This window comes from Lepidothrix coronata, unplaced genomic scaffold (assembly GCF_001604755.1).
Source record: "Lepidothrix coronata isolate B3197 unplaced genomic scaffold, Lepidothrix_coronata-1.0 Scaffold99, whole genome shotgun sequence".
NCBI classification, from domain to species: domain Eukaryota; kingdom Metazoa; phylum Chordata; class Aves; order Passeriformes; family Pipridae; genus Lepidothrix; species Lepidothrix coronata.
In genome coordinates this window covers 2,118,668-2,130,540 of record NW_016690279.1, presented here as the reverse complement: position 1 = coordinate 2,130,540, position 11,873 = coordinate 2,118,668, and the positions used below count along the sequence as shown (strand labels likewise).

The window sequence follows — 11,873 nt, the reverse complement described above, 5'->3', positions numbered from 1 at the left end:
CAGCAGCTCCTACTGCCTTCCCTTTCACAGCCAGGCTAGTGAGAGTACCCTTAGCTCTGCCCTGTCCTGCCCAGCACAGGCCCAAAGACCAGGGCCAAGGGCTCTTTCTGAAACTGTGCAACACCAGATGTTTTTTTGCAGAGGCCTCAGACACACACGTGCAGTTTGCTGTTATTAGAACTGGCTCTCACTCCCTGCGCACAGGGGAAAAAAATTAAGGCTGTGCTCCGGGTTCATTCTCCACTTTGGCATCCAGTGCTAAACCAGGCAGGCTCAGTCAGCTTTTGTTTGTTTTTGTGGAGTTGCTTATGGACCGTCCCTCCTGCAGCATCCCAGTGGAGTGGAACAATTCAGTGCACCAGCTGGATGAGAGTTGCTTCATGTGCTGCCAAATGTACCACGTACAAACCACCCCTCAGCACCTCTGGGGTGCAGCCTGACAGGCACACGGCGGCTCAGCAACACCCTGCAGCAGCTTGAACCAAGAGGATGCACTGCTTCATTGCTCAGGCTTCCTCTTGGTTTTCCACTTGGTCTGTCCAGCCTTCCTCCCCCAGCACGGCTCTCTGGTGGATTTTTCTTCTCCTGATAATATTTCTGTACTCACCTCAGACTGAGCCAAAGGCTCCTTTTAACTGAAAAAGGCCGTTTGTCTCACTATCTTATCATCTCTGTCTCAGTGTCAGCCCAAGCCTTGATGCCTCCTTCCCCCAACAGCAGGTTTCATTCCTTCATTTCGGATTCCACCCAACCACCCTTTCTCAGCCATTTCTTGTTTTCCTCCAAGAGTTTCAGAGAAGCATGGCACTCCTTGTTGTGATGCTTCCCTAGCTTGGGGCTGATCCCTGCCAGCCAGGACAAGAGTTCATCAAACCCCTGGTGAGGTCTTGGTGAGATGCCGAGGGTGTCCCTGGGACAGCGGGATGCTCAGCTCAGTCTCTGCCTATACGACAAAATCTCCTGCTCCCTGGCATGGCCTCAGTGCTGCAGGGCTTCAAGACAACCTCCACTGGGTAGCACTAGGGATGTTACCCCCTCCCAAAATGCCCAGTGCCCCAGGTGGGGCCCTTTTCCCCCTTGCCCAACAGCAAAGGCTCCTGTTGTGGTCAGTGGTGCAGAGCCCAGGGAATGCTGTCGTGGTGCTCAGCACCCTCTGTGGTGGGTCACCTGTGGGTGGGGGCATGGGGGGGGGGGGGGAGGTTTGCAGGGATGTCTGCAGTGCAGGAGGAGAAGGAGACACAAAACTGCCTCCCAGAGCTACATAGGAGGAAACGAGCTTGGCTGTGGGAGATCCAAGGATCTGTAAGGAAAGGCAAAGGAATCCCCCTTCTCTCCCGCAACCTGGATCCAAAGCCAGAATCTACTGGGGAGGGCTCCAAAACAGCACCGCCTGCCTCTTCTCCGTCCTGCAGAACCGCGGTGCTGGGTTCGCTGTGATGCTGGATGCACCAGGCTGGTGCCACAAATAATTGACAACTGCCAGTCTCCAGCACCACAGGTCGCCTCGACGGGCGGCGTTGAGGTCCCTCCATCCTTTCTCTCGCCTGCGCTCTGGGATGAAGCCGAGCGGGGCTGCGGACTAGAGGAGGACCAGGATCCAGGGGGCTCCGGACCCCGCTGCACCTGCTACCCCGAGGGGACAAACGCCCGGTACGCTTGGGGGGGTGGGCAGCGGGAGAAGGGGCGGGGAGGGGCCGGGAGGGGATGCGAGCCCCTTCCAGCCCCCGCGGGGGTCGGCAGCGCTCCGCCCGCTCTGCTCCGGGGGCTGCAGCACCGCTGGCGGGGGCTGGACGGGGGGAAAGGGGGGTCGGGGGGCTTCGCTTTGTCTCCCCGCCCGCGGGGCCGGGGTCGGCGGCTGTGGGAGGGCGGGAGGAGGAGCGCGGACCGCCCCCGCCGCCGCCGTACAAAAGGGGACGGGCGGGCGGCGGAGCGGCGTGTGCCGCCGGGCAGGGACAGGGACAGGGACAGGGACAGGGACAGGGACAGGGACAGGGACAGGGACAGGCAGGGAGCAGCGAGAGGCCCTCCAGTCCCCTCCTCAGCGCCGTTCCGACGGGGATCGCGACCGTCCCGTCCCACCTCATCCCGTCCCGTCCCATCCCATCCCGCTCCGCCGCCGGGCCGGGACCATGCGGCGGGCGCGGGCGCTGCGCCGCCGCGGAGCGCTGCTCGCCTGCCTCTCCCTGGGGACGCTGCTGGCCCTCGCCGACGCCAAGGGCTCCTTCTACCCCCCCGCCGCCCCCCTGCCCTACGGCGGCAGGTACAGCCTCTACACGGCCGGCTCCAGCCCGCAGCTCGGCCCCGGCAAGCCCGTGGGCAAGCACAAGTAAGCGACTCCCTGCGCGACCCCCCAGCCGCGGTAGCGCAACCATCCGGCGGGCACCGGGAGCCGCCGGCCCGGGTCTCCCTCGGGCATCCCTTACCGGGCGCAGACCGCGGCCACCGGGGACCGGCCACGCGTCTGGGCTCTGCGGGCACAGCATCCCCGGGGACGGGCTGCCGCGGGCACCCCACGGTGGGCACCCAACCCCCGGCACCAACCATGGGTACCATCTCCCAGGGCTCGCCAGCGGGCATCCCTGGCTGGGCGGGGGTCCCTGGGTACCAGCCGCGGGCATCCCTTGCCGCACACCATGTGCCGGGTGCTGAGCAGGGGCTGGCGGCAGGGCAGCGGTGTCCGTGTGCCTCGGTGCCCCCTCCACCTAGAGGAGGGTCCGGGAGCTCTGTTTCCAAGAGGGGACCGCTGCGTGCGGTGGGGACGTGCGTGCTGAGGTCCCGTGTGGGACGGGGCTGGGGGAGGTGGGGATGGGGATGTCCGTGTGCGGTTTTGGGGTAGGTGCATGTACCTGTTCTGCGTGACATGGGCGCGGGGGGTTGATGTGCGGGAGGGAAGGGTGGCAGTGCACAGAGAGACGTGTGAAAACACATGTTGGTTTGGAGGGAATTTGCCCATTTGCTTGTAAAACACATGCATACTAAAGTTTAAATATGTTTTCAAGAAACCTGGAAAGCTCAGGCAGTGAGGAATGTGGGCTTTACACATACTATAGACTTTTTCCATTCAATTGCAGAAAAGCTGTTACATTGGAGGCGGGGAGGGGGTGTCGCTTCCTTCTCTGCTTGTTTGCTAAGAGTGGTTTCTGCCGGGCTCCTTTGAAAAGGGGAGGATGTGGTGTTAGGAACAAGCTGAAATGAATAAAGTAATACTCCAGACAAACAATACTGGCAGTGCCAGTGAGAGCTTTCAAAAACCCGTAACATTTTCCAGCTGCTCACTCTAAAAACATCAGGCTGGAGCTATAAAACTGCTTGCCACAGGTGTGTGAGAGGGGAACGGGGTTCTGAGAGGGAGAGTGAGCCAGAACCACACCAACCCAAGAAGTTGGAGGTAGGCACTCTTTATTAGTAGTGAGTGGTAGATCTGCCTGCTTTGGCTATGAGGTGACTTAGAGACAGCTGGCAGTGTGTTTGTAAGCAGGTCCTGGATTCATGGATAGACTGTGATCCTAAATTTCCACATGAACATGCACACATGATCTCCCTTCCCTCCAGCTAAGAAAAGTGGCTGGCCTTCGCTCTCCTGTGGCCATGAATGACTCACTTCTAGAGGAGTGGGGAGCAGCACAGGTCCCTGCTCACGCTCTGGCAGCCTCTCAGATCTGGGCAGGCTGGGATAGATGTGCTGGTGCTGCTCTCGGGGGAACAAGGGGAATGTGCTGGGCATGTGGGATCAGGGCATCTCTGCTGAGAGGGAGCAGAGACAGAGCCAGGGTGCTGGAGGGAGGATGAGCCTGCTCACACCTTGCTGCTTCACAGAGGGAGCTCCTGCTCCATGTGGGCTGTTGGAGATGGAGGAACCTGCTCAGGGCCTGTGGATGGGGGCACTGGGAGGCAGCTCCCCCTGTGTGAGCTGGGGTTCCTGTGACTCTGGGCTGCCTGGCCACAGGCTGGGATGCAGTCTGAGTCCCCTGGTATCCCCATCACATGGCCTGTGGAGAGCAGTCTCAGGGCTGAGCACAGAAATGAGCTGCAGGGTCTCAGCCCAGCTCTCGTGGGCTTGTCATAATGATGGTCCAGATGATGTTGAGACCTCTGGCAGGTGGAGGTGAGGGAAGGGACTGGGACAATCAGATTGGAGCACAAGGGTTTGGGGAGAAGGACTGTGGTGTCTCCAGTGTGAGGGAGTGTGTGTGCCTGAATGTGTGTGTGCGTGCTCCCCACCCCCCTGTCACACTCAGGGGACAGAGCAACAGGCCTCTGGCTCACCCTGAGTGGGGACAGATCAGTGAAGGAGGGACAAACAGTGATGGCAAACAGGTGAAGACAAAGTACACTCCCTGCCCATCCATACCAAGCCCCCCAGCTCACACAGAGCCACGTCCTGCCGCCTCACTGAGCACCTCCTGCAGCTGCAGCTCACGCTGCCCCATCTGCTCCATCCCACTGACCCTGCCCCTCAGCCCTGCCCCACACTCAGTGCCCGTGCCCTCCTCTCCTCCCGCTCTGCCGTCTGCCACGTCCCCCTGTCCTTAATCCCTGCCTCACCACACATCCCTGCTGTCTCTGTCCCCATGGACCAAGTCCATCTGCTCCTGCCAGCAGCCTGGCCTTCAGCTGGAACAGCCTTGGCCTCCATCTGTCCCACCAGTTCTCCTGCATCCTTCCCGTGCAGCCTTCCTCCCACCCAGCTTATCCTAAACTCATGGATTTGCTGCTTTGCTCAGGAGAGATCCTATGCTGGAGCTGACTGGTACCTGTGGCACCCCACTGTGGGCACCACGGCAGGGGGGAGGAGTCTCTACTCCTTGTACCAACTGTTCTAGAGGTCTGAAGAGGTTTCCAGCCTGATCCATCACGGATCTGGTCCGTGTCCCTGCCTCCATGGTGGAGGGACCCATGATGCCGCAGCCCTGCAGTGGCCAGTCTGCATCTCCTCTCTGCCGACTGTAGCATCACACCTGCAACAGAACCCACTGCCTGCGGGTACTTTTGAGCTGCTTTTCAGTTGGTCCCTGCCCTGGCAGCACTCCAGGAGCTGCAGCAGGACAGACAACCCCTGCCAGGCACTGCTGGAGCTATTTTTGGGATGCTATTCCCATAACTGCTGCTGCTGGTGGGGTTCTGCTTGTCGTCCCAGGCTGTCTCACCACCCAGTCCATCTATGCCCAGCTCTGGTGACACCACGAGCACTGATGACAACTGTGGCTGTGACAGTAACCATGCTCCTGCAGCATGGTGGTGATGCCCCCGCCAAGCAGGGGGGTCCCTCCAGCTCCTGCTGCCTGAACCTCACCAGCAGTGCCAGACCTGCCTGGGGACTGGGGGGGAGAGCTGGGGTGCCACTGTCTGCCGGGCAGGGGTGACAGTGTCTCGCTGTGCTTCCCCCCAGGAGCTACTGTGCCTACGTGGTGCAGCGCAACGTGACGTGCACGCTGCAGGACGGGGCCGAGAGCTACGTCAAGGCCGAGTACCACAAGTGCAGCTGGGGACCCAAGTGCCCGGGGAAAGTGCTGTGAGTACGGGGGGCACTGGGCACAGCTCCCTTCCCCCCCACTGTCAGCTCCTGAGGCTCCTGTGCCACCTTTCCGACCATAAAACACCACTTTCCACAGGGTAGTGAAACGGGCTGAAAGGCTTTTCCTTGACAAGGCAGTCAATGGCAGGGCAGTGGTGCTGGGAGGAGGCAAGATAGGATCCGTCCCTCCTTAGATGTGTCAGGGGAGGTTTAGGTCAGATATTAGGAAAAGGTTTTTACCTAGAGGGTGACTGGGCACTGAAACAGGCTCCCCAGGGAAGTGGTCACAGCACCAAGCCTGCCAGAGTTCAAGAAGTGCTTGGACAACGCTCTCAGGCACATGGTGTGATTTTTGGAGGTGTCCTGTGCAGGAGTTGAAACGATGATCCTTGTGGGTCCCTTCCAACTTAGGATATTCTATGGTTCTACGATTCAGAAATAAACCAGGAATTTGTGGGAGGTGGGGAGGTGCCTGTGCACGTGTGCAGGGAAGCATTTTGTCACAGACCTGCAATTCGGCAGAGTGATGGCAGCTCACTGAGAACCTGAGTGAGAGGAGGAGGGAACAGAGCCCCTGGCTGGGGATGGCTCAGTGCTTTCTGCCCTAGGAAAATATTTGCAGCACTCTCTGCCACCTTGTCAGTGCTGGAGGGAAACACTCCACTGTGCCACTGCCAGAGCTGCTGCTGGAGCAGTGTGGACACCTGGGCTTTGTGCTTCGCCACCCTCGGCAGCCCTGGCTGGGGATGCTGCTCCATGTGGAAATGCCGATCTCCTGCATCCTCCCCAGGCCCGAGGAGTGGAGCAGAGCTGAGCATGAAGGAAAACCGGGATGAGAGGGGCTTTTGTTGGAGCCTGGTACCCCTCCTGTGGCAGCCAGCTGGGACTGTCCATGTGCCAGTGGTGCCACAGGCTCTGAATGGAGCCTCTGCCAGCAGAGATGGGCAGTTGGACCCACTTGCTGACTTGTTCTTTCCATCACGACTTTCTGCCCAGCCTCAGATGCTGCATCCATAGACCAGAGGGAAACATGGTTTTTCCACGTGCTGGGGCCATCAGCTAATGTTTGTGCAGCTGCAAATAGCACTTCCCCTTGCTGCTGCTTGGAACAGGGGGAGAAAGGTTTGGAGGGTTTGGAGCTCTCTGAGCTCCTCTGCAGAGTCTGGCATGACACAGAGAAGCTGCCCTGCCTTCTGGATGCCATCCTCCTCCTCGCTTCACCCCCTGACAGTGGCTGGGAGCACCAGTCTCCTGGGGCACATCCAGGCAGGTTTCCACACTCTACAAGACAAGGAAAGACTGTAGAAACTCAGCAGCAACTGTGAAAAGGAATACCAAGAAGAGGAGCTTGTTTTGAAGCTGTCCTGTGGCTTTGGGAAATTCATGTTGAGAAATCTTGAAGTGAATCAAAGACCAGAGGATTTGGGTTTCCTTTATCCCCTGCCCTGTGGTTCGTACGGAGGTGGCTGTATTGCACTGGGAGTTGTGTGGAAGCAGCACTGCCAGAGGCTGCAGCCTGGGTCAGGACACTGAGGATTCAGGCAGGGCCATGGATGCCAGGGAATCCACCCCGTGTGAGCAATGGATAGCTGTGAGTGGCTGCTGCAGCCCCTCTGTGCTGCCGCCTCCTCCGAGACCGTCTGCTGGACGTGCTGGAGAAGAACAAGGGCCTGACTGTGTGTGTTGTTGCAAAACAGCAAACTTCAGGGTTTTCAGGCCCTGGTTAAATTCAGATTGGAAATTTCCAAAAGGCAGGTTCGAAGCACTGACGTTCAGAGGGGGTGAGAAACGTGCCATCTTCAGCCCTGCGCGGCTCAGCTGGGCTGGTGGGGAGACACAGGGGCTGGGGGGTCCTGTCCCATCCATGTCACCTCACAGCAAATTGCCATGGAGGAGCAGGGAACAGCTGAGTCCTCCAGATGGGCTGATGGGACCCCATGCAGAGCAAGAGCAGAGAGGGAGGATGTTGGTGTCCCACTGGGCAAGGAGGTGGGCTCGCACCTTCTGTGCTGGTTATGGGGGCATAGATGTTTTAGTGTCCAAATTGGTGATGGAGAAACTTCCCAGGGCATCCCAGCTGGGGCAGGAGGCAATGTAAGGAGCCATCCCTCTGTGCACACTCCAGAGCATCGGCCTGGGGACCAGGACCAGGCCAGCCCAAGCCCCTTTAGGCTTCCCAGCAAATTGTTGTCCTCCACACATAGAGAAAACACCTTTCCAAAGGTATTTCAATGCTCACAGAGCATTCAGGACACAATTACTAGGAAATTCTGCAGGTCAATTCAAAGTGCAAAACACTTCCACAAGCTGTCCGCTTCCCTCTTGGAAATGATCTGAGTTTGCAGGGGTTTTGAAATCACTTCCATCATTTCACCTTGTGGTCTCCTGGGCCAAAGGTTGCCAAACAGTGTGACATCAGTCAGAGTGGCCACCAGCTGGGCCAGGGACTGCAGCAATACCCTTACAGCTGCTGTTCTTGACTAACACCAGGTGTCCCAGGTCAAAAACACTCCAGCAAAACCCCACTGTAATGCTGCACTGAGCTGTGGTGCAGTAAGAGGAGGAGGAGGTGGGCCATGGTCTGCGGGTGCAGCACAAGGGTCTCAGCCAGGCTTTCCCCTGTGCACGGATCCCCCACACCCAACAGGACTCAGGACCCTGCTCTGCTTTCCTGCTCGATGTCGAGGTTGTTCTCTAAACTGTCCTCTCTCTCCCCCCCTCTCCTGCAAAGGTACCGCACGTTCTTCAGACCCAGATACAAGATTGGATACAAGACAGTGACGGAGCTGTCCTGGAGGTGCTGCCCAGGCTTCATGGGAGAAGGGTGCCACGACAGCCCCACTGACCAGCCTGGCCTGCTGCCCCAGCACCCCAGCCCGAAAATGCCTCCTGGGCAAAATATGTTTCCAATGCCCAGACTTCCACCCTATCCAAAAAGCCACCCTGACCTGTTTCCAGGACCAAAGAAGAATCAGTATGGTGAGATCTCATTCCTGCCTCACATCTATAGGCCACCACACCACCAGCACACACTCAACCATCCTGGGTCTTTCTGTTCCAGCACAGGGCATGAATTTGGCAAAAAATTAGTGAGTGATGTGCTTTCTGATCAGAGATCTGAGATTTGATTCCTTTGAGGACCACTTGCTTTTTTAATCTTGTCTCCTTCAAAATGTGCAGCTTCAAAATTGCCTTTCCTCATTGCTTTAGAGCATTTTTCTATTAATTTTGGGGTTGATAGAGGGTGTCTCAAGACAAAGCTCCCCTGGGCTATTCTCATCACCTGCTGTTTAACTTGGGAGCACAGGGCTGGATCCCAAGAGGAAAGAGAGTTTCCTGATCAGCTTAAGGAGACATGGCGAGGGTGGGTGGGCTGGGGTTTTGCTGAAATGGCAATAAGAGGAAGATAGCCAAGGAGGGGAGTTAAAGGAGCACTGGTCCTGACTGTGCCCTCTCTGTTTCTTTCCCCTGAAGGCAGGAAGCTGCCGGGCCTCTTTGGGGACCGCCTGGATCGGCTGGAGGAGGAGGTGAGGCGCCTCTCCCAGTCCTACGACAGCCTGCACACCATGGTGAGCGGGCTGGGGGACCGCCTGCGCCTGGCCATCCAGGAGGACACCACCAAGATGATCGGCTCCCTGATGAACAGCCCGGGCACGCCTGACTCCACAGTCGGCTTCGGCATCATTCCCGACGGGCTGGTGGACGTGGCGGACAAAGCCGACATCGCCACGTACCCTCCCGTGGGGGAGATCCTGACCAAAGTGACCGAGGTGAGCGACGTGCTGAAAACCAAGGCAGATCTGCTGCACGAGGTCCGGGGCATGGTCCTGGACCACGACGGGCACATCAAGCACCTGCTGGAGGCTGCCCGGCCCTCGCCCCTCACCTCCATCGACCTGCTGGAGGAGTACGTGGACACGAGGCTGAGCACTCTGCGCGGGGAGCTGCTCGACGGCTTCGAGAAGAAGCTGGGGAAGATCCAGACCACGTGCGACTTCCGGATCCAAGAGGTGCGGCAGCAGTGCGAGGAGGAGAAAGCTGCCAACCTGCGGCTGCAGCAGACGCTGGATGGGAAGGAGCTGGAGATCAAGAAAGAGATCTCCCAGCTGGAGACCCAGATCCAAGGGCTGACCGTGGTGGAAAGCTGCTGCAGCAACCTGGACTACCTCACTGATCGCATGAACATCCTTGAGAAAGGCCTTCACAGCATCTCCGAGTCCCAGAAGAACTTGCACTCACGGCTGGATGGAGAAATCTCCACTGTCACCCTAGGGAACCTCTTTGAAGGGCGCTTTGAGGACCTGGAAGCCAGGCTCAATGCTACAGAGAGGGAAACAGGGAGCTGCTGCTCTGGGATAGAGGACAGCATGAGAGGCACAGTGGTGGCAGAGGTGGATGGCATGAGGACTGCCTTTGAGGACAAAATGCAGACCCTGGAGGACAGGTTCATGACCATCGTGGGGGAGCTGAACAATGTCAGTTCTCCCACGGGAATGGATGGAGCAGTGGTGCCTGTGCTGGAGGGCGAGCTCGCCAGCATGAGGAAACGGACAGACGAGACACTGGAGGTGCTCCAGAATCGCCTTGTCACGCTGGAGAGCACTTGTTCCCTGGGCTGCACCTCCGCCTCCAAAGATGTGGAGACCTTCCGGACGGAGATCGAGGACTGCCAGAACAAGAACCAGGACCTGCTCCTGCGGATGGACAGCAACTATGACCTCCTGCGCAAGCTGAACGCCACCATCCTGGAGATCCAGCGGCGAATCGAGGAGGAAGCGTCGGGGGCTTTGCAAGGGGAGATCACCTTGCTAAAGATCAACCTGAACACTGTGAGCAAGTCTCTGACAGGGCTCAAGGACTCTGTCTCCCAGTACTCGGATACCGTGACACATGTCAACTCCTCGCTGGACGAGCACGAGCGGAAGATCGAGGATGAGGTGCACTCCATCCAGGAGAAAGTCAACGACCAAGGCTCCCAGCTCTTCTTCAGCAACCGGCGTGTCCTGAACCTCAAGGGAGACCTGGAGCGACTCAAAGCCAGGATTGTCAGTGACCTGAGCTCCTGCAAGAACGTGGCCCACGACCTGCAGCAGGAGATCTCTCACTTCGACGAGCGGGTGGCCCGAGTGGAGAGAGCCTGTGGCAGGCTGGGTGTCCTCACAGGGAGCCTGGACGACATCAGGAGGGAACTGGAGAAACACACAGGCAGTCTGTGGGACTACATGGACCACATGAACGGGACACTGGCTGCCCACTCTCAGGAAATAACAGGACTGAAGGACAACCTGCTGGACTGCCAAGCCAAGGTCTCCGAGCTGGCAGAACAGGTCGGGCACTTGGAAGAGAAGGTGGAGGGGAGGCAGCATTAGCCACACTGCCATGTGTGTCTTCCTTCCCCCCCCGTGAAGGACAGGATTAACTTATATCACACAGACTCGCTCCAATGTGACAACAGTTCGTGGGATAATTTTTTAAATGAAAAGCTGCTACTTTTTTTTTTTTCCCCTTCATCTTGTTGGCCCCACTTTTCCATAACTCTGCTGTGCCAGTACTCCCCTCCTGCTCGGCAGCTGTCTTGACCCTGGTGCAGCAGTGTCACTGCCTCCTGGCTGGGGGTGTTGCTTTGGCTCCTGGGCTGATGACCCCAGAAGGACAATTCAGGAGGAAGCTGGAGGTGGGAACATTGATTTTTAATTTTATTTTTTGTGGATTTATAATTTCTGGAAGAATACAACCCTGTAGTTATCAGTTGAGGAAGAGTTTCTCTGACCTAAAGACCACCTGCATCTCAATCCAGGGACTGAGCAAAGCCAGGGCTCCTTATGGGGAACAAAACTCACCACAGGAATTGCAAATTTCAAAGAACACACGTATTCACACGTCCCCTCGGGGAACTGGCTTCCCCTCTCCGAGACAGCAGCTCTCCTTGTGTATGGTAAATCCATTTATACTGCTCCCTCCTCCATGCAGATGCACATGCCTCGTGGAGCAGATGAGGGTATGCATTAGGAAAACACATATATGCATATATATACATATGATATGTGTGTGTATATTTTTGAAGAATCCACTGTCATGGTGCTCATCTGATTGCAGAGTTTCCCCCTGCTGCCCCATGTCCCTTGCCATATTCCAAAGAGCCACACTGAGCAGCTAAAACCTGCAGCAGCAGTATTTGGGGAGAGCCCCACAGTCCCCAGAGCTGCTGTGCTTTGCAATCCCACTTTGCTGGGCTCTCTGGTTACACCTGGGACTGACTTAATGGGTTATGGAAAACGCGTCTTCCCCAAGGAGACATGTCCATAGGTCCCTGCAGAGACCAGTCCTGTCCTCCAGCTCTGGTTCTCTCCTGTTTTAC

The 11,873-nt window shown here is 57.6% G+C and overlaps 1 protein-coding gene across 1 annotated transcript; it reads left to right on the top strand.

The window, feature by feature from the left end:
* The first annotated feature begins 2,129 nt into the window (after positions 1-2,129).
* On the top strand, positions 2,130-10,997 carry EMILIN3 (elastin microfibril interfacer 3). The gene is made up of 4 exons (XM_017822599.1): positions 2,130-2,326; positions 5,390-5,512; positions 8,247-8,494; positions 8,990-10,997. Exons 1-4 carry the CDS (start codon positions 2,130-2,132, stop codon positions 10,882-10,884), a joined length of 2,463 nt encoding a protein of 820 aa, XP_017678088.1. The 3' UTR covers positions 10,885-10,997.
* Positions 10,998-11,873: the final 876 nt, after the last annotated feature.

Bases quoted from the DNA above. Each gene is read 5' to 3' on its own strand.
- EMILIN3 (XM_017822599.1), top strand. From the start codon at position 2,130: ATGCGGCGGGCGCGGGCGCTGCGCCGCCGCGGAGCGCTGCTCGCCTGC. The intron at 2,327-5,389 runs GTAAGCGACTCC...GCTTCCCCCCAG, and splicing joins AAGCCCGTGGGCAAGCACAA to GAGCTACTGTGCCTACGTGG. The intron at 8,495-8,989 runs GTGAGATCTCAT...TTTCCCCTGAAG, and splicing joins ACCAAAGAAGAATCAGTATG to GCAGGAAGCTGCCGGGCCTC.